This window comes from Bos indicus x Bos taurus, chromosome 1 (genome assembly GCF_003369695.1).
Source record: "Bos indicus x Bos taurus breed Angus x Brahman F1 hybrid chromosome 1, Bos_hybrid_MaternalHap_v2.0, whole genome shotgun sequence".
Taxonomy (NCBI): Eukaryota; Metazoa; Chordata; class Mammalia; order Artiodactyla; family Bovidae; genus Bos; species Bos indicus x Bos taurus.
In genome coordinates this window covers 28,882,434-28,909,666 of record NC_040076.1, presented here as the reverse complement: position 1 = coordinate 28,909,666, position 27,233 = coordinate 28,882,434, and the positions used below count along the sequence as shown (strand labels likewise).

General features: G+C 36.3%; 1 protein-coding gene across 1 annotated transcript in view; it reads left to right on the top strand.

Annotated features, from left to right (window-relative positions):
• Positions 1 to 25,337, top strand: part of GBE1 (1,4-alpha-glucan branching enzyme 1) — a 321,456-nt gene extending 296,119 nt beyond the window's left edge. The window contains exons 15-16 of the mRNA XM_027551221.1: positions 15,155 to 15,272; positions 23,461 to 25,337. Coding sequence (XP_027407022.1) covers positions 15,155 to 15,272; positions 23,461 to 23,517 — 175 coding nt within the window. The 3' untranslated portion in view covers positions 23,518 to 25,337. The remainder of the gene's footprint in view (positions 1 to 15,154; positions 15,273 to 23,460) is intronic.
• The last annotated feature ends 1,896 nt before the right edge of the window (positions 25,338 to 27,233 follow it).

Sequence of the window (27,233 nt, the reverse complement as noted above, 5' to 3'; positions counted from 1 at the left end):
TAAATTTGCATGGACTAGAGTTTATTTTTTAGGCTACAGTCAGAAACCTGTTCATGAAAGAAGCAGATCCTAAACTATACTATAAATATACTTTTGTTTTGCATTTAATTAAAACATGTGGTTGTCATTTAAACTTGTAATGAAGATAGTGTTCACAAACTTGAATTCATATATAGCTGCTATATTGAATTTGATCCTTTTTGCAAAGACAATAAAATTTTAATGTAAACTAATAAGAACTTTAAAAAACATATTGTACCCTTAAAGGGAAGCTCCATTTGCCTTTCATTATAATTTAAAATATACTTTGACTATATTCAATAGTAAATTTCCTATTTATTTTTATATTACCCTCTTTTATTTTAGCAATATTATAATATTGTAGGAGTTTTTTAAAACTAAAGTTAGGTAGAGAAAAAAAGCTAAATGGATATTGTCTATTGAAAGTAATATACTCATAAATGCCCACAGCCATAAAATAGTTTCAAACAAATAATGAAAATATCAGAACTTATTTCCAGTGGTGAATTTTTAAGTCGCTATATATTCTAGTTGACAAAGCTAAAGACAGAAATGCCTAAATCAGACACACACACGCACCTGCCTCACTCTAACACACATATACATCCATAAAATATACAGCAGCACAGCACTAGTTTTTGCTACTTCTGTATTTGGAAGGAGACCAGAGAGAGCAAACTAAAGGTTGTCATTTATGACCTGGTCTATGGTTCAGGACAATAAATGAGGTATAGTTTAAGTATACTTATGAAATAGAGGGGCAGATCTATTTGAGATGCTATACAGCCAAAAAGCTATACAAGATTTGTGAATTGTGGTTGGCAATAAATTAAATTCAATTTATGAAGCATAAAAGGAGGAACATTATGTTAGAACACTGAGGCAAGTCTTGTGCTGGCTAGTTATCTTTAGACTGTTAAAAACATGAAATTATTTTTATTTTCTACCACCTATTCTTAGATTGCCAGATGTTTGTTTACAGTTCCTTAGAATTTTGTACCTAATGTTTTCTGCCTTTGATAATACATTCTCTCTCCTAGGGTCACTTAACTCCCAAAAGTTATTGCAATCATAATACTGTGGGTGGGTTGATTAAGAGTCATATCTGAAAATATCATACCAAATTCATATGATCTTTTTTTTTTTTTTTTTTTTTGGTTTTAATTTTATTTTATTTTTAAACTTTACATAATTGTATTAGTTTTGCCAAACATCAAAATGAATCCACCACAGGTATACATGTGTTCCCCATCCTGAACCCTCCTCCCTCCTCCCTCCCCATACCATCCCTCTGGGTTGTCCCAGTGCACCAGCCCCAAGCATCCAGTATCGTGCATCGAACCTGGACTGGCAACTCGTTTCTTACATGATATTTTACATGTTACAATGTCATTCTCCCAAATCTTCCCACCCTCTCCCTCTCCCACAGAGTCCATAAGACTGTTCTATACATCAGTGTCTCTTTTGCTGTCTCATACACAGGGTTATTGTTACCATCTTTCTAAATTCCATATATATGCGTTAGAATACTGTATTTATGTTTTTCCTTCTGGCTTACTTCACTCTGTATAATAGGCTCCAGTTTCATCCACCTCATTAGAACTGATTCAAATGTATTCTTTTTAATGGCTGAGTAATACTCCATTGTGTATATGTACCACAGCTTTCTTATCCATTCATCTGCTGATGGACATCTAGGTTGCTTCCATGTCTTGGCTATTATAAACAGTGCTGCGATGAACATTGGGGTACACGTGTCTCTTTCCCTTCTGGTTTCCTCAGTGTGTATGCCCAGCAGTGGGGTTGCTGGATCATAAGGCAGTTCTATTTCCAGTTTTTTAAGGAATCTCCACACTGTTCTCCATAGTGGCTGGACTAGTTTGCATTCCCACCAACAGTGTAAGAGGGTTCCCTTTTCTCCACACCCTCTCCAGCATTTATTATTTGTAGACTTTTGGATCGCAGCCATTCTGACTGGTGTGAAATGGTACCTCATAGTGGTTTTGATTTGCATTTCTCTGATAATGAGTGATGTTGAGCATCTTTTCATGTGTTTGTTAGCCATCTGTATGTCTTTTTTGGAGAAATGTCTATTTAGTTCTTTGGCCCATTTTTTGATTGGGTCGTTTATTTTTCTGGAGTTGAGCTGTAGGAGTTGCTTGTATATTTTTGAGATTAGTTGTTTGTCGGTTGCTTCATTTGCTATTATTTTCTCCCATTCTGAAGGCTGTCTTTTCACCTTGCTAATAGTTTCCTTTGATGTGCAGAAGCTTTTAAGGTTAATTAGGTCCCATTTGTTTATTTTTGCTTTTATTTCCAATATTCTGGGAGGTGGGTCATAGAGGATCCTGCTGTGATGTATGTCGGAGAGTGTTTTGCCTATGTTCTCCTCTAGGAGTTTTATAGTTTCTGGTCTTACGTTTAGATCTTTAATCCATTTTGAGTTTATTTTTGTGTATGGTGTTAGAAAGTGGTCCAGTTTCATTCTTTTACAAGTGGTTGACCAGATTTCCCAGCACCACTTGTTAAAGAGATTGTCTTTAATCCATTGTATATTCTTGCCTCCTTTGTCGAAGATAAGGTGTCCATATGTGCGTGGATTTATCTCTGGGCTTTCTATTTTATTCCATTGATCAATATTTCTGTCTTTGTGCCAGTACCATACTGTCTTGATAACTGTGGCTTTGTAGTAGAGCCTGAAGTCAGGTAGGTTGATTCCTCCAGTTCCATTCTTCTTTCTCAAGATCGCTTTGGCTATTCGAGGTTTTTTGTATTTCCATACAAATTGTGAAATTATTTTTTCTAGCTCTGTGAAGAATACTGTTGGTAGCTTGATAGGGATTGCATTGAATCTATAAATTGCTTTGGGTAGTATACTCATTTTCACTATATTGATTCTTCCAATCCATGAACATGGTATATTTCTCCATCTATTAGTGTCCTCTTTGATTTCTTTCACCAGTGTTTTATAGTTTTCTATATATAGGTCTTTAGTTTCTTTAGGTAGATATATTCCTAAGTATTTTATTCTTTCTGTTGCAATGGTGAATGGAATTGTTTCCTTAATTTCTCTCTCTGTTTTCTCATTATTAGTGTATAGGAATGCAAGGGATTTCTGTGTGTTGATTTTATATCCTGCAACTTTACTGTAGTCATTGATTATTTCTAGTAATTTTCTGGTGGACTCTTTAGGGTTTTCTATGTAGAGGATCATGTCATCTGCAAATAGTGAGAGTTTTACTTCTTCTTTTCCAATTTGGATTCCTTTTATTTCTTTTTCTGCTCTGATTGCTGTGGCCAAAACTTCCAAAACTATGTTGAATAGTAATGGTGAAAGTGGGCACCCTTGTCTTGTTCCTGACTTTAGAGGAAATGCTTTCAATTTTTCACCATTGAGGATAATGTTTGCAGTGGGTTTGTCATATATAGCTTTTATTATGTTGAGGTATGTTCCTTCTATTCCTGCTTTCTGGAGAGTTTTTATCATAAATGGATGTTGAATTTTGTCAAAGGCTTTCTCTGCATCTATTGAGATAATCATATGGTTTTTATTTTTCAATTTGTTAATGTGGTGTATTACATTGATTGATTTACGGATATTGAAGAATCCTTGCATCCCTGGAATAAAGCCCACTTGATCATGGTGTATGATCTTTTTAATGTGTTGTTGGATTCTGATTGCTAGAATTTTGTTAAGGATTTTTGCATCTATGTTCATCAGTGATATTGGCCTGTAGTTTTCTTTTTTTGTGGGATCTTTGTCAGGTTTTGGTATTAGGGTGATGGTGGCCTCATAGAATGAGTTTGGAAGTTTACCTTCCTCTGCAATCTTCTGGAAGAGTTTGAGCAGGAGAGGTGTTAGCTCTTCTCTAAATTTTTGGTAGAATTCAGCTGTGAAGCCGTCTGGACCGGGGCTTTTGTTTGCTGGAAGATTTTTGATTACAGTTTCAATTTCCGTGCTTGTGATGGGTCTGTTAAGATTTTCTATTTCTTCCTGGTCCAGTTTTGGAAAGTTGTACTTTTCTAAGAATTTGTCCATTTCTTCCACGTTGTCCATTTTATTGGCATATAATTGTTGATAGTAGTCTCTTATGATCCTTTGTATTTCTGTGTTGTCTGTTGTGATCTCTCCATTTTCGTTTCTAATTTTGTTGATTTGATTTTTCTCCCTTTGTTTCTTGATGAGTCTGGCTAATGGTTTGTCAATTTTATTTATCCTTTCAAAGAACCAGCTTTTGGTTTTGTTGATTTTTGCTATGGTCTCTTTTGTTTCTTTTGCATTTATTTCTGCTCTAATTTTTAAGATTTCTTTCCTTCTACTAACCCTGGGGTTCTTCATTTCTTCCTTTTCTAGTTGCTTTAGGTGTAGAGTTAGGTTATTTATTTGACTTTTTTCTTGTTTCTTGAGGTGTGCCTGTATTGCTATGAACTTTCCCCTTAGGACTGCTTTTACCGTGTCCCACAGGTTTTGGGTTGTTGTGTTTTCATTTTCATTCGTTTCTATGCAAATTTTGATTTCTTTTTTGATTTCTTCTGTGATTTGTTGGTTATTCAGCAGCGTGTTGTTCAACCTCCATATGTTGGAATTTTTAATAGTTTTTCTCCTGTAATTGAGATCTAATCTTACTGCATTGTGGTCAGAAAAAATGCTTGGAATGATTTCTATCTTTTTGAATTTACCAAGGCTAGCTTTATGGCCCAGGATGTGATCTATCCTGGAGAAGGTTCCATGCGCGCTTGAGAAAAAGGTGAAATTCATTGTTTTGGGATGAAATGACCTATAGATATCAATTAGGTCTAACTGGTCTATTGTATCGTTTAAAGTTTGTGTTTCCTTGTTAATTTTCTGTTTAGTTGATCTATCCATAGGTGTAAGTGGGGTATTAAAGTCTCCCACTATTATTGTGTTATTGTTAATTTCTCCTTTCAAACTTGTTAGCATTTGTCTTACGTACTGTGGTGCTCCCGTGTTGGGTGCATATATATTTATAATTGTTATATCTTCTTCTTGGATTGATCCTTTGATCATTATGTAGTGACCTTCTTTGTCTCTTTTCACAGCCTTTGTTTTAAAGTCTATTTTATCTGATATGAGTATTGCTACTCCTGCTTTCTTTTGGTCCCTATTTGCATGGAAAATCTTTTTCCAGCCCTTCACTTTCAGTCTGTATGTGTCCCCTGTTTTGAGGTGGGTCTCTTGTAGACAACATATGTAGGGGTCTTGTTTTTGTATCCATTCAGCCAGTCTTTGTCTTTTGGTTGGGGCATTCAACCCATTTACGTTTAAGGTAATTACTGATAAGTATGTTCCCGTTGCCATGTACTTTATTGTTTTGGGTTCGAGTTTATACACCGTTTTTGTGTTTCCTGTCTAGAGAATATCCTTTAGTATTTGTTGGAGAGCTGGTTTGGTGGTGCAGAATTCTCTCAGCTTTTGCTTGTCTGAAAAGCTTTTGATTTCTCCTTCATACTTGAATGAAATCCTTGCTGGGTACAATAATCTGGGCTGTAGGTTATTTTCTTTCATCACTTTAAGTATGTCTTGCCATTCCCTCCTGGCTTGAAGAGTTTCTATTGAAAGATCAGCTGTTATCCTTATGGGAATTCCCTTGTGTGTTATTTGTTGTTTTTCCCTTGCTGCTTTTAATATTTGTTCTTTGTGTTTGATCTTTGTTAATTTGATTAATATGTGTCTTGGGGTGTTTCTCCTTGGGTTTATCCTGTTTGGTACTCTCTGGGTTTCTTGGACTTGGGTGATTATTTCCTTCCCCATTTTAGGGAAGTTTTCCACTATTATCTCCTCAAGTATTTTCTCATGGTCTTTCTTTTTGTCTTCTTCTTCTGGAACCCCTATGATTCGAATGTTGTAGCGTTTAATATTGTCCTGGAGGTCTCTGAGATTGTCCTCATTTCTTTTAATTCGTTTTTCTTTTATCCTCTCTGATTCATTTATTTCTACCATTCTATCTTCTAATTCACTAATCCTGTCTTCTGCCTCTGTTATTCTACTATTTGTTGCCTCCAGAGTGTTTTTAATTTCACTTATTGCATTATTCATTATATATTGACTCTTTTTTATTTCTTCTAGGTCCTTGTTAAACCTTTCTTGCATCTTCTCAATCCTTGTCTCCAGGCTATTTATCTGTGATTCCATTTTAGTTTCAAGATTTTGGATCAATTTCACTATCATTATTCGGAATTCTTTATCAGGTAGATTCCCTATCTCTTCCTCTTTTGTTTGGTTTGGTGGGCATTTATCCTGTTCCTTTATCTGCTGAGTATTCCTCTGTCTCTTCATCTTGTTTAAATTGCTGAGTTTGGGGTGTCCTTTCTGTATTCTGGCAGTTTGTGGAGTTCTCTTTATTGTGGTGTTTCCTCGCTGTGTGTGAGTTTGTACAGGTGGCTTGTCAAGGTTTCCTGGTTAGGGAAGCTTGTGTCGGTGTTCTGGTGGGTGGAGCTGTATTTCTTCTCTCTGGAGTGCAATGAAATGTCCAGTAATGAGTTATGAGATGTCTATAGTTTTGGGGTGACTTTGGGCAGCCTGTATCTTGAAGCTCAGGGCTGTGTTCCTTTGTTGCTGGAGAATTTGCTTGGTATGTCTTGCCCTGGAACTTATTGGCCCTTGTGTGGTGCTTGGTTTCAGTGTCGGTATGGAGGCATTTGATGAGCTCCTGTCAATGAATGTTCCTTGGAGTCAGGAGTTCCCTGGAGTCAGGGTTTGGACTTAAGTCTCCTGCTTCCGATTATCGGTCTTATTTTTTACAGTAGTTTCAAAACTTCTCCTTCTATACAGCACCATTGATAAAACATCTACATTAAAGATGATAAGTTTCTCTACAGTGAGGGTCACTCAGAGAGGTTCACAGGGTTACATGGAGAAGAGAAGAGGGAGGAGGGAGTTAGAGGTGACCCAAATGAGATGAGGTGAATCAATAGTGGAGAGAGTGGGCTAGCCAGTAGTCACTTCCTTATGTGCACTCCACAACTGGACCACTCAGAGATGTTCACGGGGTTATACAGAGAAGAGAAGAAGGAGGAAGGTAACAGAGGTGGCCAGAAGGATAAAAAGGGGGGGAATGAAAAGGAGGGAGACAGATCCAGCCAGTAATCAGTTCCCTAAGTGTTCTCCACCGTCTGGAACACACAGAAATTCACAGAGTTGGGTAGAGTAGAGAGGGGTTAGGGAGGAGACACAGGCGACCTGGTGGAGAAAAAGGAGGGTCCAAAGGGAGAGAGAGTAGTCAAGCCAGTAATCTCACTCCCTAGTGAAAAATGGGTCCTGAAGATTGGGTCCTTAAAGGTACAAAATTGGTAACAAATACATAAAAGCAAAAATTAAAAATCTAGAGTAGATTTTGGAATTTCAAAAATACGATGTTAAAGAACAGAAGAAGGAAAAGAAAGAGAGAAAGAACGAACAAACAAAAACAAAGAAGGTCGCGAAAATTATAAAGAAAGTACAGGTACAAAATTGATAACTAATACCAGAAAGCGAAAATTAAAAATCTAGAGTAGAGTTTGGAATTTCAAAAATACGATGTTAAAGAAAAGAAGAAGGAAAAGAAAGAGAGAAAAAACGAACAAACAAAAACAAAGAAGGTCGCGAAAATTATAAAGAAAGTACAGGTACAAAATTGATAACTAATACCAGAAAGCAAAAATTAAAAATCTAGAGTAGAGTTTGGAATTTCAAAAATACAACGTTAAAAAAAAAAAAAGAAGAAGAAAAATAAAGAGAGAAAACAAACAAACAAATACGAACAATGTCACAAAAATTATACGGAAAATACAGGTACAAAATTGATATCAAATACCAAAAAGCATAAATTAAAAATCTAGAGTAAAGTTTGGAATTTCAGATATACAATGTTATATAAAAGAAGAAGAGAAAGAAACAGAGAAGAAGAAAAAAAAAAAAAAAAAGTCACCGAAATTATATATAAAAAAAAACTATAGGTACAAAATTGATAACATATACCAAAAAGCGAAAATTAAAAATCTAGAGTAGAGTTTGGAATTTCAAAAATACAATGTTAAAGAAAAGAAGAAAAAAACAAAAACAAACAAACAAAAAAACAAGGTCAAAAAATTATAAAATATATATATATGAAGTTTGCTGAAGAAGAAAAAAAATAGGGTCTTTTTTTTTTTTTTTTGCAAAGTAATAGGTTATAAAAGTGAAAATTAAAGGAACAATAGAGGACTTAAAATTTTTTTTTTTTTTAATTAAAAAAAAAAAGAAAGAATGATCGTAAAAATAATAAAAAATATATCTAGGACTTTTTTTTTTTTTTTTTTTTTTTTGTGGGTGTTGTGGGTTCAGTTCATTTTTGGCTAGTTCCTTGGTCAGATTTATATTTCTCAAGATCTATAGGCCCCTTCCTATGTAGTCCGTAGTAACCACAGGGTTTTGATCTATTGCCTGTAGCTTCCAAGGCGTTTCCCTCTGTTATATCTTCTTCTGTTTGCTAGTCTCTTCGGTATCTGGTTTCCGCCCTGACTCAAAGGGCACGGTGGCGGACACTTTTTTTTTTTTTTTTTAGGCTTGTTCAGTCGCGCTGTGGGGAGGGAGGGAGGGATGCTGCAAAGAAATAACACTGGCGTGGGCTCGCAATGCCTCAGCCACCCTGGGTCTGCCCCTGCTCACGGCGCGTGTAGCCTCCCTGTCCACACTGCTCGGACTCTAGGTTGTTCCGCCAGGAACAATCCGAGGCTGGCCCTGGGCTGCATGCACCTCCCAGGTCCAAGCCGCTCAGGTTCAGGCACTCGGGTAGACCTCAGAGGCGCAGACTCAGTTGGGCCTGCGTTTTGTGCTCTTCCCAGGTCCGAGCGCCAATTTGCTCTTCCCAGGCGAGCGCCAATGCTGCGACTTATCGCCTCCCCGCCACTCGGTTATCTGGATGTAAAACCGGCGCACCTTCTCAGGCAGATATTGACCGTCCAGACCCCCAAGAAGTTTTAGTTAGCAAAGAAGCCTGCTTACAGTTTTATAGATAATGTCTCTCTGGGGCTGCGATTGCCCCCTTCCGGCTCTGGCTGCCTGTCACCGGAGGGGGAAGGTCTGCAGCCGGCTATCTCTGTTCAGTCCTTTGTTCCGTGCGCAGGCCTGGCGGTCTTAGGTTAGGGCTGGCTTTTCGCGTGATAGGTATCCCACAGTCTGGTTTGCTAGCCCAAATTATTTCGCTCAGATAGCGCTCAGGGTATTCAGGCCAGATTCTTACTCTCAGCGATGCAGCCCACGCCGCGCCTCCCTGCCCAGCCCCGGTTTGCTAATGGCGGATGCAGGCGTCTGCGCTGCTTCTCTGCTGGGGGAGTTACCGTAGGGCTCGCAATCTGCGAGTTTTAAATTGTTTATTTATTTTTCTCCCTGTTATGTTGCCCTCTGTGCTTCCAAAGCTCGGCACAGATTCGTCAGTGAGAAGGTTTCCTGATGTTTGGAAACTTCTCTCTTTTTAAGATTCCCTTCCCGGGACGGAACTCCGTCCCTCCCTCTTTTGTCTCTTTTTTTTTTGTTTTTAATATTTTTTCCTACCTCCTTTCGAAGAGTTGGGTTGCTTTTCTGGGTGCCTGATGTCCTCTGCCGGCATTCAGAAGTTGTTTTGTGGAATTTACTCGACGTTTAAATGCTCTTTTGATGAATTTGTGGGGGAGAAAGTGTTCTCCCCGTCCTACTCCTCCGCCATCTTGGCTCCTCAGCCAAATTCATATGATCTAAGTGTACATTTTTTAACATGTCATCAACTGGGATATGTCTTATAGTGATTGGCATGGTAGTGATATTTTTCTTTTTAGTGCAGTTATATAAAATAATTCATCTTAAAATCGATGGTGTCTTAGATTTAAAGATATATGGTGACTTACCAGCTTTGCCATCTTTATGGTCATCTACTCACTAGAGAACCTCTTTTATTGTCACTCAGTCTGAAACCTCAGGGTTTGTACCTTACAATAAATTTCCCTAGTTTCATCAGCAGGAGTGAAGTGAGTTTAGTGCAGAATGGTATAAATGATAGTACTTCTTACATCAAAATCCTTATACTTTGAACAGACACTTTATCAAGTGGCTGAGCAAACACAGCAGCTTTTGAAGTATTTGAAGAGCCATTGAATTTAAGAGTCTTCATGCCTTCACTGTTCTTTAATCTTATTAGTACATGTCTTCAGAACATGGCTCTTTCTTGGTTCAAATTTAAGGACATAGATTATAAAATAATGTTTAAAACTTCTTATCAACTTCAACCTGTTGATAGATATATCAAATACTTAGGAAGCTCTTGAATTTAAAATAAGAAGAAATCAAAATATTTTAAAATGATATCCAAATGGATAGGGATCTATTTGATCTCCTTTTTAAAAAATCTCCATAAAATTTTTATCATTCTTTCCCTGCTCTATTTTCCCAAATTGAGCAAAGTACATTCTGTATTCCCCAAACAACAGATCAAATGAACCAACTGAGCAAGAAATTGATCTAGAACAGATGCAAACCTGATATTCAGACTCCTTAAGTAACGTTAAGAATTACAGTCCTTTAGCACCAATCTTTTAAACTTAATTAAACACTAGGATATCACTTTATCCTTTTTTCTTATTTTTTTTTAATTCATGCCACATTCATTCCAGCCTCTATATGCTTAGAATCTCAAAATTAGAATTAAACAAAGAAACTGCCAACAAAAACACTCTGCCTGATTCTTGGCATAAAACAGGCACCCACTTGTGGAGAGTAGGGTAATTAAGTCTATGTTTGACCTGTGTCTACATCCCAGCTCTGCCATGAAACTTACTGTGTGCCTTTGGGCACAACTCTTCCCCTTCTAAGTGTTTCCTCAAATTGGGCATCAGATTCCCATTTGAGTACCATCAGTTGTACATACAAAAAAAACCTCATTGGTTTATATATGTTTCTCCTTTTGTACTATCCAAGTTTAACCACCACTCTTAGATTCCTGGCAGGTTTTTCTGACTTAGTGTTTCCCTTATTCATTCTATTCTACCCTCAACCTTCAGGTTAATTTTGGTTGGTTGTTTTTGATTAGCATAACCTTTCTCACAAAGCATTCTCACACTTAATAATTATAAAATAAATCTGAACAGTCTAGCCATCCTTCAAAGCTTTTTTGTTTATAAACTGTAAATCCTGCCTTCTCTCCTTGGCTGTACCTCTCACTGAATATTGCCTTCTGCTTTATTTATGGACATTCATATGTGTTTCTAATCTCCCCTTAACAGGCTATGACTTGCACATAAACTAAAACTACATCTTAGTCATTTTTTTAATATCTTGCACAGAGCCTCCTACATGTGTGTATTTATTAAGTGAATGGGAAAAATAATTTCTTCTACATTCCTCTAATATAAAATATAAGACATGTAATTTGGCCTTTCTTCATGAATCAGAATTGTCATCCTGAATATCAGTTTCAGAGATGTACTGAGAAGCCATAATGAGAAGGCACTCTGCTAGATGTAGTGAGGCAGCTATGAATAACAGAGACGTGGAGGTGCTGAGATGTCCTGCTAAATTTATCTACTGTGGAATTGGAAATCCTATGAAGAAGACAGTTTAAGGGTAAACTAGTTCTGAGTTATATTTTCAGAGGGATATTCTTTAGTGGCAGACAGGGCAGGGCTCTGTAGGGGTGTTGATGCTATGTGGGTCCCACGTCATGTGTGTAATCTGTGTGTGTGTCTGCGTGTACATGAGAAAGAGGGAGTGAGGGAATGCCTGAATGAGAAGAGAAAAACAAAAATCCAGATGCCCAGATAACCGTTTTAGAAATGTTTACTCTAAGCAGTGTTTGTAAAAGATGGGGTTTCCTGATTCTTAAACAATATAGTAATTTACAATTATAAAGCTCTGTCACAATCATTACTTTTAATCTAGTGTTTTGAATTGTTGGAATTTCTGGAATTAAGGGTTGTGTTTTCTAAAGGAAGTTATTGTAGTCCCTGGGTAATATAGACACAGGACTGGGTAATTCCAAAGTAGCCATGGCAGAATTTTTGCTTTAAATTATAGATCAGAGAAATAGGTCTAAACTGATGTTTTGAAACTTTATGGCTTTTCCTTTAAAGCTATAAATTATATACATTAAGTGAGTAGATTCTTACCATTTTCAGTGTGATAATCCCTTTCAATGTCAAAAATATATCGATCCTTATATAACAATTGCTCTTTCAGTATCTTTCACTGAGAAAATATATAGGCAAAAAACTTACTATAAATTCTGTGACTTTTGAAAAGCCTCTATGTCATATTAATCAAAAAAGTGCACATTCTTTGAAATATAGTACCAAATGGGTATAAGAACACATTATTTAGTCTTCACACAGGTATATATAGAATCCCAAGCCCTTATAATAAGGTAATTACTTATTCTGTGAGACTCTTATGATAACACAATGGCCAGTGACCATCCACCCACAGGTCGGGAATCAGTGCTTTTCATGATATGTTTCCTTTCTTCAGTCACTACTACCAATAATCTATGTTGTTAACCAATAACTTAATAATTGAGAAAGTATTTCTGAACGGATGTATTTCTGAAGGTGTTTCAGAATGGATTCTAGGTCTTCATTCTCTAAACTGTATTGTACTCTTTTTGTTTTTATTTAATGCTTGTTGAAGATTCTTGCAAGTATTTAATGAACTAGGATGAAGAACAAAAGCTAAGCTTCTCTTTTAGTAGTTCCTTTCATACCACCGGGCTTCATTTATTTACCATGTCTCTAATGATTTGTTCTCACTATCCTGTCCCTATTTCTCCAGTAAATAAATCACATGCTCAAATCCTGTGAGTATGTTTGGAATGTGCTTGGGCCCTGTAGTCACCTTTTGAACTCAGTCTTTGTCCCTTTCCCTCTGCTTTAAGCTCATTAACATGCTGATTGTTAGTCTAGATTTGCATTCGAGTAGACTGACCTGGATTGACTGAAATGGAGTCACCACTCCCAGCAAAATTCCTATGGTGCAACTATCTGCATCTCTTAAACAAAGGTCTAGGAATGAAAATGATAGTCATAGCTTCTTATCCCCATGTACTTTAAATGTGATAGCTTTTGCTGTAATAAAAATATACAAACATTTCTGAGATTAAATACCAGGAAAATGCAAAGCACCTAGGCACCCATCTGTCTCCCTCCTTAAGCTAGAAGAAACTTAAATTTCTAAGTATCCATGTATATTTACTTGTAGATTTTTTAACCAAGTATTTCTAGGCATTCTGATATAAATTTGAACATAGTAACCATAGCTGTTCTTTTGTTATAAATACAATACTCAGTCAACTCAGTCAGTTCAGTTTAGTTGCTCAGTTGTGTCCAACTCTTTGCGACCCCATGGACTGCAGTGCGCCAGACCTCCCTGTCCATCACCAACTCCCAGAGTTTACTCAAACTCATGTCCATTGAGTTGGTGATGCCATCCAACCATCTCATCCTTTGCCGTCCCCTTCTGCTCCTGCCTTCAATCTTTCCCAGCATCAGGGTCTTTTCAAATGAGTCAGCTCTTCGCATAGGGGGCCAAAGTATTGGCATTTCAGTTCAGCATCAGTCCTTCCAATGAACATTCAGAACTGATTTCCTTTAGGATAGATTGGTTGGATCTCCTTGCAGTCCAAGGGACTCTCAAGAGTTTTCTCCAACACCACAGTTCAGAAGCATCAATTCTTTAAACCAGCACTCAGCTTTCTTTATAGTCCAACTCTCACATCCATACATGACTACTGGAAAAACAATAGCCTTGACTAGATGGACTTTTGTTGGCAAAGTAATGTCTCGGCTTTTTAATATTCTATGTTGGTCATAACTTTTCTTCCAAGGAGCAAGTGTCTTTTAATTTCATGGCTGCAATCACCATCTGCAGTGATTTTAGAGCCCCCCAAAATAAAGTCAGCCACTGTTTCCCCATCTATTTGCCATGAAGTGATGGGACCAGATGCCATGGTCTTAGTTTTCTGCATGTTGAGCTTTAAGCCAATTTTTCACTCTCCTCTTTCACTTTCATCAAGAGGCTCTTTAGTTCTGCTTTACTTTCTGCCATAAGGGTGGTGTCATCAGCATATCTGAGGTTATTGATGTATCTCCCGGCAGTCTTGATTCCAGCTTATGCTTCATCCAGCCCAGCGTTTCTTATAATGTACTCTGCATATAAGTTAAATAAGCACATATAAGTTAAATAAATACAATACTGCTGCTGCTGCTGCTAAGTCGCTTCAGTCGTGTCCGACTCTGTGCGACCCCATAGATGGCAGCCCACCAGGCTCCCCCGTCCCTGGGATTCTCCAGGCAAGAACACTGGAGTGGGTTGCCATTTCCTTCTCCAATGCATGAAAGTGAAAAGTGAAAGGGAAGTCACTCAGTTGTGTCCGACTCTTAGCAACCCCATACAAATAGTTCATTGTGAAAAATCGGGTGTTAAATTGTAGCAGATAACATGATTACAGCATGAATTCTGTGGCATAATGGACAGTATGTGTACATGATCTTGTGCATTAATAGAAGCATGTGTCTGTAACCAAGGGTGCTTGGTCTTCAGAACACACGGGCACCCTTAGTTCACTTCTGTGTTCCTCACTTTGTCAACCAGGATCTAGCAAACTAGAATGAATTCAGAGACGGGAAAAGAGAAACAGCCATATCAAGTGAGAAATGATCGAAGGTTCTCGGATTCTATTTAACAAGTATTTAGTAATATATGTAGAGGATCAATGGAGATAGCATAGCTATTAAATATTTGAAAGCTACTGTATTTTGAACTTATTCTTTATGGCTTTTCTGGGTGGAAAAAGTTTTCACAAAATCAAAATTCTGCTCAATATGGAGAAGAATTTCTAAAAAATGGAATTGGTTGGTTGCAGAAAGAAGAAAGTAGATTCTTCACTAATAGGTATAGATGATCATGTGCCAAGCTGTGATAAAAGGATAACAAAGGTCCCGTGGGTGTGTGGACTAGATAGCCTACAGAGCCCCTTTCAAACATGAGAAGCTGAAATAGTAGAGAAGAAATGAGAACATTGCACAAATCATCATTTAACAATGTTCAGAATACTTGCTACTAAATCCTGTCTCAGACATATTATATAATGTGTCATTCAACTCCTGAACTGTTGTAATTCCTTAAGAGCTGTACGTACAAAATTGTGCTCGATTCAGATGCAGCAGAATACGGAGGACACAAGAGACTGGACCACAATACCGAATTCTTCTCTGAACCTTTTGAACATAATAACTGTCCCTGTTCTCTTTTGGTAAGTAAGGTTTTAAGGTATTTTCATTTCATTTAAATTTATTCTGTATTTTCAAAGTGATGCCTTTTTGTCCAAGAAAACAACTCTTCAGCAAGTAAGCAACATGGAAACAAGGCAGGGAGTAGGGAAGGGGTATTGATCGCACTAAGGAAACATGCAACATGTGGTGCTGGACTCACTGGGTTTTGGAAAAACAAATAGTAAAGGATATTTAGCAGACAGTTGGGGAAATTTGAATATTAATAGGATTAAAAATTATTTCTCAAGACATAAGAGGAAGCCAGGTTTTAGCTTTCCTTCTATTATATTTCTAACTTTTCTACAACAATTTGCTTTTCTTCTGTTCTTGCAGCTTTCTGTATTATGGACTATCAAATAAAGTTTCATTTTAAACATCTTAAAAGAATCTGTATATACCTTTTTTTTCTTTCATGTAGTCATTAAAGACTGTGAATTCACTCTAGTTATAGAATTCTCTGGTTTCTTTGTATTACTGAGGAGAGTGTTGTTTTATATTAACTAAATTTTACTTTGTGAGGTTGACACAATGACAGGATACGGCTTTAAACTACTAAATTGAATTTCTTTTTAAAATGTAGACTAAAATTTTGCCATTTACAACAATATGGATGGATCTGGAGGGTATTATGCTTAATGAAAGAAGTCAGAGAAAGACAGATATTATTTGTGATCACTTATATGTGGAATCTAAAAAATAAACAAGTGAATATAACAAAACAGAAATCGAGTCACAGATATAAAGAATAAACTAGTGGTTACCAGTGGGGATAAGGAAGGGGTAGCAACAGGACAGAGTTAGGGATTAAGAGGTACAAAATACTATTTATGAAGTAAATAAGCTGCACAGATATATTGTACAGCACAGAAAATATAGCCAATATTTTAGAACTATGAATGGAGTATAATGTATAAAAAGATCTGAATCATGCCGTATACCTGAAACTATATTTCAGTAAAAAAAATTGTAGAATTTAGAAATTCTGCATAGGTGGAGAAATTCTTCATTTATGGCCAAGTCCACATCTGTATTATACATGTTTCACTTTCCGTGACTAGTCAAGTATCCCTCTCTTTCTTTCCTATCCCTCTTCTACCTGTCTGTCTCAGCGCAGTTTTTTTTTTTTTGCTTGTTTCACAAGGAGAGGACTTGGATTAAGATTTGTTTCATGTATGTAAGGCCAAGGTGTATCCCATAATGTATAGTTTTATCATTGCTGTTTAATTCTTTCATTAAAAAAATTAGGTAAATATCAAACATGAGAATCTGTATGATACCCCTTGCTCCGCCCTTTTGCTACTATATTCCCACCTCCCAGGATGGTGACAGCACCTTACTTTGTAAGCTGCTGTTATATATGTCAAAGACAGCAGCATGAAATAAAAGAGCAGAGATGAATAAGATTAAATTGTTGATGATCAGCTCTGAGCAAAGCCAATAGCCTTTGGAGACCTAGGTGTTACCCTCGGTGTGTGTGTAGGGTGGTGGTATTGATGCTGATGTTGATGTGGCTTTAGATGGAAACACAAATTTATATGTATTTTCAAGAGGGAGGGCTCACAGGTGCTAGCAGTTTCTTTCTTCACAGAATGCTTGCTGTGGTTGTCAGAACATTCAGTTTTGACATGTAAAATAAGACTGATAAAAATAGTTTCTGAAATGAATTAGAAAATGATTTTAAAGCTCTGAAATAACTAAAGAGTTAGAGGCCCCTGAGGGGTTAGGGAAGGTGACCGAGCTCATAAGGAGGGGTCATGGAGAAGCAGCACCCAACTGTGATAAAGCCAAACTTGAACCAGTTGATATAGACTGAAAGGAATTTGAAATTTCAGCCAGCAAATAGGTTACATAGCTAACTTTCCTAAAGGTTCATGTAGCCAAAGAGGTTTATGTTGGTGAAGGAAGCCTGGTAATACAGGGAAAAGATCACAAAATGTCATGGCAGGGGCTTTGGGGTTAAGTCGCCAGTCCGCCACTTATGAATACCAGCTATGAGAACTTGAGTAATTTGACCTTTTTGTGCCTGAGTTTGCCTAAGGATTAATAATAGTATCCTGCCTACAGCAAGAGATTCTTAGGTATAAATTCATTAACACAGCCAAGTTTTGGGGAAACTGCAAAATGCTGCTGTACATATATTTTTAAATTATTATTGTCATGGCTGTTCAATATTTATTTAGGTATTCTAAGCGTGCCAAGACACTAGATGCTTTGAGGACATTCTCCCAACTTTGGAGAAATTATCGTCTTAGGCGAGGGCTTGCAATCTTTGAGGCTGGGCAGAAAATATCTTGACATCCTTTTGATTTTTTAAGGGCAAAGATATTCTGTCATAATTACAACAAGCCAAGTAACCAGTGGCAGCCACAGACAGATTACTTTTCAAGCACTAATTAAATTGATCTTGCAAATATGGACTGTGCAGTTCTAAATGAGCTGATGGAATGGAGAATGTCACATAAGTCTCCATAACAGGTAGAGAGATACAGCCGTGCAAGCATATGAGAAATAGAGCAGAGCTTAACTACCACCTGTGATAGAATTCTGATCCCGCTGGGTCAGGAGGTAAATATTAGTTCTATCTTCCCAGCAGCAGCATCTTGTTTTTGATGACTACAGGTGCTTTAGGAATAACTCATTTTAAATAAATCTTTAGATTCCAAATGAAATGATCATGGGTTTTAATGTAAAAAATAAGGCACCTGGAAAATTAACTGCACTACAATTTAAAAAAAAAAGGGGTTGGTGGTTAGGGATGATTTCTTAAGCAAGGTGTGGGTACATAAAATAGTCATAGTATTCATTATGGTATTGTGATTTTTGAATAATTTATATTAATGCAATGTAATAATTCTTTTTTATAAAATAAGGGGGCCCCAGTAGACCAGAAAATCCAATAAAACAAATTCCTTCTTACCTGAGTTATCTTTTGAAGATTCAAATATACATCTAGTATAAGAATGTCTCATTATAACAGAACTCTTTATTGAACTGATGGATAATGTGCTGGGATCCAGTCAGGTTTTAGGTCTCTTTTGACCTGCCTTCTGCCTCCCACATGCCTAGAATAAAGAGGGAAGGGGAGACAAAAATGTAACTTTTCCAGGAAATTTCTGTCCATCACAACTAGCACACTGTATTTGCCAAAGCTTAATTTGCAAGCTCAGTAATCCAAAGGATCTGCTGAATAAGTGTCAAATCTGTTTTCAAAGATAGCAACAAACAGAACTCAAAGGAATCTTAAAATAGCCATACATGCTGCAGCTTCAGCAGGTACCACCCCAGCATCTTCTTGATGTGCTCCATCAGTTAAAACTGTGAAACCAGAGAACTGCATGTGTACTGCTGCTGAAATGTATATGCTAAGGTTGGAGTATCTCACAAATGCCAAGAAGCTATAAGGCAGAACCTTTCCATTCTGCTTTACTGGCAGTTTTTGGAAACTCCATTTTAGCATAATGATTTCTCTGCATTTTAGCTTCTGATATAGGAACTTATGTTTAACCCATAACTTCATCAGTAAACCAGGAGGGGCGAGGGCGCTTTCTTTTTCTTTTCTGATTCATAAATTCAGACTCCATGGCACAAATGAAAGCACAGAGATGATTGAACCTGAAATAAATTAGATTGCTTTACAATAACTTAAGTAGTCTTAATGGTGAAATGTGAATAAAGCAATACTTTTAGCATCTATTACTTTGCCAGTAAATCTCCTTAATCTTAAGAAATAGATTTGTTTACTTCCATTCTAAATTTGGTGATTCAAAGGTAGATTTTTAGTTTAAATAGGGTGTTTGACATAGATGTATCTTTTTTATTGCCCCTCAGTTGTAGGCATTGAAAATATAAATTAAGTTGAGAAATGTTTTTTGCTCTACCAAGAATTATGAAAATGTTTAGCTTTTTTTAAAACAAATCAATTTTAATTCATAAAGTTTTCTCTTTTTCATATTTCTAAATATGTATTTCTACACAGAAATATTCACTAGATCACTTTTCTCTTAGCCTAATGCAAAATAATGAATTATAATAAGTTTTTTCCTTAGAAAATATTTTATAAATTAAAGGATATATGTGAAAATTAAAATTATTTTATGTCATCTTTATTTTTCAAAATAATTTGTGATAAACATATATATAGATTGTTAAGATCTAATGCCCTTTTCAACAAATGCTGTTTTCACTATGATTTATACAGCTGCTAACTTTACAATTTATAAGAACATTTTAAAATTTGCCTTTTAAGTATTTTTATTGAAAATTATTTTTAAGTTTGCTGTTTCTAAATTTTTGATAACCTGTTTTCAAAAACCATGTAATTAATATTTGTAAATCAATTTTGACCCAAGAACAACATAATACTTTGCTTAGATGGCATAATATAGTAGATCATTGTATGATCAGTTTCTGTTGGTTTTTTTTTTTTCAATCCATAGTAATAGTTGGTGTAGTGATTAAGTCATTATGTAGTCAAAATAACTGCGTAGATGGCATGCATTTTGACTCTCTTAATAAATGAACCAGATTACGCGGTGGCATTCTGATTCCTTGTGAAGAACAGAGTACAAAGACAGCTAGAAAAAATAAAATTCATGACTTTACATTACACTGTCTCATATGTTCTTACTGTATGATCCTAGCTCCAAAATGTTCATGGCTTAGTGACTAGTAACGGGCATGGTGAATATGTTTATCAGCATATACTATCTGTGATGTGTATACTAAATGGTGTCTGTATACATAAGCTTAAATATGAGATATTCATATTTAAATATAAGCAGTTATATTTAAATCTACTTAAAATATGTTCATATTTCTTTTGCTATCGGAATCAAAACTATTTATAGAATTAAAATTGTAAATTGAGATTTACAGAAGCCAATACTTAGCACTAAATTATAGAGCCCCAAATTGTTTATGTTGTAATTGTCTCATCATAAGAATTAGCTCTAATTATCGTAAGTCTTTTAGTATAATTGGTAGTCATTTCCTAACTACTAAGAACATTGATTTATATATGCAGAACTCTAATAAAGAAGAAAACTCCAAAATTCATAAATAGCCATAGTTAAAAAAAAATTTCTTGCTTGGGGAAATTTTTTCATATTGCCAATACTGCAAGGGCTCTGAAGCAACATGAACACATTCTGGTAATTAACACTGCAGTGAAAAAGTATAATTACACAATATTCCTGTTAATGATATTGTACAATTATCAACCAATGGTTTTTGAGCATATAGTATTAAGCGGCCTCGAAGTGTGACTGGAATTGGTAATCATAAAGGTCCTTACATAAAATGGCCATCATCATTTAGAGAGAATTCTTAGCGCATTTTTGAACAATTAAGTGCCAAAAGAGGAAATGCAGTGCATTCATTGCAAACCTTGAATTCTTACATCACCCTCGTTGTTTTACTCTTAAATTTGGGCTAGCTAAAATACCAGAGATCACAGACAGTAAGATTGCTTCTAAATTATCAGCTTATAGTTATTCATATTTCATTAATTAAATCAGTATGAGGTAATAAAATCAGGGTGGATACCGAAACGGTAAGATGCAGAACGAGACTGAGGCAGCATCCAGGTTTATCCTGGCCACACTGAGCAGGGGCCCGCCACTCCTTGTCCTAGGCCCGGCAAGTGCTTTACCGCTTCTTTCTCAGGAGACTTGGGCCAATCAGAATCTCTTTATCTGCATATAGGGTCAAGAATACCAGAGAAATACTTTTAAGGTAAACAGAACTGAAATCCTTTTCTTCAGTCTCCCATGCTACTGAGATATTTAAATCAGTGTTCGGTTTTAACACTTCAGAACCATTCTGATTATAACCCGCTGTCCCACTGACTGCTTACACCTAGTTACTATGACTCCCTAAACTAAACAGATGGAGTAAGGCAGAACAGGTATCTCTCTCTTTTTTTAAATTTTTTGACTCTGACATGTGGCATCTTAGTTACACAACCAGGGATGGAACCTACACCCCATGCATTGGAAGCACAGAGTCTTAACCACTGAAATGCCAGGGAAGTCCCAGAACTGCTCTCTCTTGATTCATGCTTGTTTTGAGAAGACTTGGAATTGACTGAATCTGACTGTTGGTTTCTTTGATTTCTCCTCTCTGGCTTTGGTCTGTGTTGCTTTAGACTGTAGCGTCATTGTGGGAATAGGCCATAGTTTGCACTTGATCTGTCTGGACCCCTGGGTATAGTCCTGCCTTTGTTCATGGGTAGCTCCAGCTTTCTTTTGTTGAGCCAATCTTATAACAGCTTACCTATCACTGTCAAAAAGAAAATATTGAATGGAAGAGATATTAGCCATTAAATCATGATGTGGTTTAAAAGCTATATGACATTAAAAACAATGTGTAAATTGTAGGGAAACTGATTATGGCATTGAAATACACAGTTCCCCACACTTAATGAACACAAGGATATAATATTTATCTTTTGGACGTTAAGTACTGGATTGCATACCAGTCTGAGACAGTGAGGAACCCAGTAAACTGTTAGCTTGTGTGACATTTTTCTCAGATGACAGTGCTAAGTCACTGTTACTTTTAATTCAAGATTAGAAAAACTGTTCTCTAGTTATTGCATTCATAATATAAATTTTTCAAAATTCTGTCATTTAAAAACTGCTTTAATCATTAATATTCAAAATTAACTGTATTGATGTATCTGATTTTTTAAAAACAGTTGTAAGATGTCTTTATCACAGCAACCTTGTGGGAAAATGTTGTGTTCATTTGCTGACTTGAGATACACTGGGCATACAGTGGTCTCAGTCAGTGAAAATCAGCTGTTCTGTTCTTTATTTTTTTTCCCTAAAGCTCTGTGTTGTTGGTTTTTTTTCCCATCTTTCATTCTAGTTCTAAACTATAAAAGTCTTTCTCTTTTTTCTTTTAAATCATTGGTCAAGTTTTCAGTTAAAGTAGCTGAAAATTGTACCTTATTCACAAATTCAGAAATGGAGAGATACTCTCACAATGATGACAGCAATATGTAATATGACTTTTACTGTCTGCTTTGTTAATAGTAATTAATCCCTTATGTGTAAAATAGCACACAGTTAAGCATCAAGCAGTTCAAATCACTTCTCAGTTTTATAAAAATTATTTTAGATGCAAATATATTAAAGAATATCTTGTGAAATATACACATATTGATCCCACAATTACTTATTCCTTTATTCATTCTTTTATTTAGTCATCACTGGCACCTACTAAAAGTTAGAAATATGAAGACATATGGCCTCCACCCTGGTAAACCTAATAGTCTAGTGGGAAGAGTTGATCATAAACTTGAAAAAAAAAATTACAAAGTGTGTTAAATGTTCAGATAGAAGAAAAGTGGTGCTGTGATAGAAAATGAAATGGAGACACTATCAGATCTAGAGTTGTCAAAGGACACCTCTCCATGGAGTTGGGGTTTTTCAAGATCTAAGAGATAAGGAACTAGCCCAGGAAAGAGTGTTCTGAACAGGGGACCAGGCAGAGGCCAAGATCGCGAGGAAGGAGGGGAAGGATGTGGTGTGTTCAAGGACCCGCAAGGCTCTGTGGCCAGAGCTGGTAAAGGGAGAAGGGATAAGTGAAGAGCATATCTGAGAGGGGAGTTGCACATATGCAAGAAGGAGCTGAGTCAGGACTCTGCAGGGCATGCAAAGAAGTGGATTGCACCTTCAATCAGTGGCAAGCCTCTTGACTGATTTAAATTGGGGCAGGGATTAAAATACACATAAGATAACCTTATACTATTACCGTTAAGGTTTTGTTCCTAAAATGACAGGAGAAACACAAACCAGAAAGATAATAAGTGTCCTGACTTGACCAGTCTTTAGTATGTTACTTTTATTTACCTGACTAGACTAACGTTGTGACCTGGAGGGCAGCCTGCCTTCACCACCTGCTAGTTCGGAACCAGAGCCGCCAAGGAGGTTTCTGTCCTTTGTGTCTGGGGAACATCGGTTTTTGTAAAGCGTATGGAGCCCTCTAGCGGTGATCGTTTTAAAGGCGTCTTAATGCCAGAACTGTCGAATAGAGCCTCCTCAGAGCCAGTAGAATTGTAAAGGGAGCTGTAATACCATGCTTTGATATGATATCAAGTCGCTTTGATACGATATCAAGCCCAGTGTTTCTTTCAAATGCACTGACACGACTGTGTTGATATAGGTGTACATTCCAAACCGAGTGGCCCTCATCCTTCGCAATGTGGACCTGCCCAACTGAAGAGATCTGATTTCAGCTCCCGCAGAGGAAGACCTGTGCTTTGTTTTCCCACGCTCACTGTCCCAGAACTTGTAATGTGTAAGCTTTTCAAAATATATTTGTCTAGACGAAATGTCCGATGTCTGAAATTCAGTATTGGTTTATGAAAATGAATGTCAAACTTTATTCTTTAAAGAGTAGAAGGGGACATGTTTTTGAAATTTTAGCAATCCTAGACTACATTGTCCAGCCATCTGAACAGCTAGGATCCTTTAAGTCTTGTATATCATGCCTTTAAAGAATTTTGCCTTACAGCCCAATTATTTAATCCTTTTAAGTTCAAATTTGAATCATGTATCCATGTTTGATTATTTCTGTTGAATGTATACAGTATTTTTTTCTAAGGCAAATATTTGGTGACTTTATTTGTTCTGGTTATCTCTTGGTCTAAATTACAAGACACTAGAGATTGTTACTTTCCTTTTTCAAAGTGTGTTTAGAAATACTGTAATAAACATATAGTAATATATAAAACAAAGAATTGTGTCAAATATAAAAGTTGTTGCTTATGAACCCATCCATGCCTTATTTTGCATAAGTTTTATCTTGTCTCTATTTCATTTAATATCTTGGTAGATGCTAGTATCTTCATTTCTGAAGGCTTGACTTGGTAATTGTAACATTTCAGAAAACATCTTTTACTTTCAACCAATAAAAAAAAATATTGCACAGTTGTCTCTGCTAATGTTTATTTTACTGTGATGTTATGGAATTTTTTTAGAGTGAAATTTAAATGCCTATCTCAGCTCTGAGACCTTCCTCACACTTATGCACATATGCATGATGGACTAGGTGTGGGAGTTAATACTTTTTTTTTCTTTAGGTACTATTTTGTAACTTGAAATTATATCAACCAACTCAGATATCTAAGCTCCTCTCCAACTCTAAACCTGAACACTTTTAGAAGCTGAGTTAACTGCTTCAACAGTTAATAGTGAGATACTCCATCATGAAATTGCCCCTTGGTATATGAAATAGCAGGCCACAAATGTGTAATCACTGATATGTAATCCATTTGTAACTGAGAAATTATGATGGGGTCGCTAGGAGTCGGGCACGACTGAGCGACTTCACTTTCACTTTTCACTTTCATGCATTGGAGAAGGAAGTGGCAACCCACTCCAGTATTCTTGCCTGGAGAATCCCGGGGAAAGAGGAGCCTAGTGGCCTGCTATCTATGGGGTCGCACAGAGTCGGACACGACTGAAGCGACTTAGCAGCAGCAGCAGCATGAAACATAAAGTATTTGTCACCTTTTTAAAGATTTAATATTTTCCTTTACGTTAATACTGACTGCTGCTTTGTTTTTAGCCTGATTATAGTGACTAATAAGGAGTACATGAAAGTCTTTCTCTTAAAAACTGGTTTAGTAATGGAAGAGATTAGCAAAAGAGACTTCTTTTATAGCTAAACCTGTGTCTTAACCATCTTCTTTATCATTTGAGTAAAACCTTAAATCTAGGGCTGACATGTGTAATTTGCTTTAATTTCAAAGTAGAGTAATAGTTTGATTTCCTGACAGCGAAGCCAGCTGATGGTGATACACCCTAGAAAACAACTGAACGAAAGCCTCCTGTAAATGCTTTTCCCCTTTCAGATATGTTATTAACATCTTAGTGCTGCCACGATCCTGTACCATGCCTGTTACTGATAATAACATAATGTACAACCCTGATGTTTTGTGTTCTAGCTTATAATTTCTTACCTTTCTTTACATTTCTTATGTATAAAGATATATGCTAATTTTCTATCATAGCTCTTTAAAAAATGATAAGGAATTACTTCACACCTAGAACTTGTTTTTTTTTTCCCCCCTTCGACCTCTGTGGAAAATCATAAAGACCAGTGCAGTTATATGCTATATTTTCATTATGTTGATTGACCTTACTAATATGGTCTTTAGAATTCACAGTGTAAAGTTCAAATTTATACCTGATATAATGTAAGTTAATTGCCTTTGTCAAGTTTTTCCCCACAAGAAGGATGATAAATAGATATTGCTAGGTGTGGAAAATAAAAATATATGCAAATAAATAAAATATTGAGTCCAAAATAGAATGTGTTTGGAGTTTTTTCCTCTATCTGTCATAGCAAACAGCCTTTACAGAACATTTTAGTATTTGCAGTATACTTCACTTTACATCTCCATTTTTATATCAGTAACATTCTCATCATCATTTCCGGTGAGAATATTTTTTCTTTTTATTGGTTAAACATTTTCAATAATTACAACAGATAGATGCAAAATTTTATTCTGTCTGCCCTATAATAATGTTTTCTTCTCTGTTGTGTTTGCTACCAACATCAAAAGTGAGAGTGATCTAGCTTCATTGACTTTTTTAGGGTAAGTATTTTTGCTGTTTAAATTTTTTATGTTCTAGAAAACAGATGACTACAGACTTATTTCCATCACTTTTTAATATTAGCAAGAAAGTGTTAGGAATTGCTTTATTATCAAAAACAGAATTTACTCATCATGCTAATAATACTTGATGTTTAATACTAGAAAGTGTCATCGTGTTTAATAATCAAAACTTGAACTGTAAACATTTTTCCTAGAATGTTTCTCCCTTTATACCATTTGAACTCTGAGGGTCAACTCATTTCACATTTTCTTTTCTGTACCTTTGATGTTTCTCACTTTGCCCTGTTCTTAGCTGATGTATTCATCTCCAACATAAGATGAGGGATTTAGCCACCATGTTCCTCAAGATCAAAAAATAACCAATGACAATAAATTGACTTTTCTCATAGCAACTGTAAAAGAATGCATGTATTTTTTCCTCTGACTCCAGACTCCCCTTAGCAATATCAATTCAACATTTGTCACCCATCAGGGTTATAGCCATTGCTATGCGGGATCATACAGGAGGCTGTCTGGATAAGGAACCTATTCTTCAAATAATACAGGAGAGAGTGCAGACAGATCTGGGGGAAGCGATGAAGGGTAATGTGTTTTCCTCTGGTGCTCTGCTTGCAGCTTCAGGGCAAATATCTCTTCACTGTCTCTGGTCCTGCAGCCATTGAATCAGGTGATGAAAGCATCATAAAATAGGTTTCCTATTGCTCTTCCTGTTTAGAATGAAGCAGAGCAGACATGCCTGATAGAAAGCAAAACAAGGAAGAAGCTGACTGCCTGGCCTTACACCTCTCAGACTATTTCTTTTTGCCTGTTTTGACTCATGTCCTGAACTAGGGTTCTTTAGAGGGGTGAGTTTTCATTAATCTACGTATTCCTTATAGAGAGACAAGCACTGAGCTATGAATTTTGCTAGGTGGGATATTCTGATGAAAGAAAATAGAAATCTAAGGCACAGCAATGTCATGTCCTTTATGCAGTAGAGTTCATTTATCATTCACAATGCGTGAGAATTGAAATGTAGATAAATGCTCCCACTAAAGCCAGCCTTCAGGGGGAAAAAAATCAAATGAACTCCCTACTAATTTTCTGCTCTATTATCTTAGTAGTGGTGATTTGTAGAGAATTGCAGAGAAACATTCGTACTTTAGGGCAGAATTTCTTAATTGGTAGTGTGAGGAATCTTTAAGATTACAGTAGTTATAAGTGTTTTTGTCTCCATAATTTAAAACATTACATCTGTATTTTAACTCTTGGCAAAAACTGTGCAGAAAATGTGCTGTTTATTTATGTGAGCAAAGGAGGATTCTGTGATAGT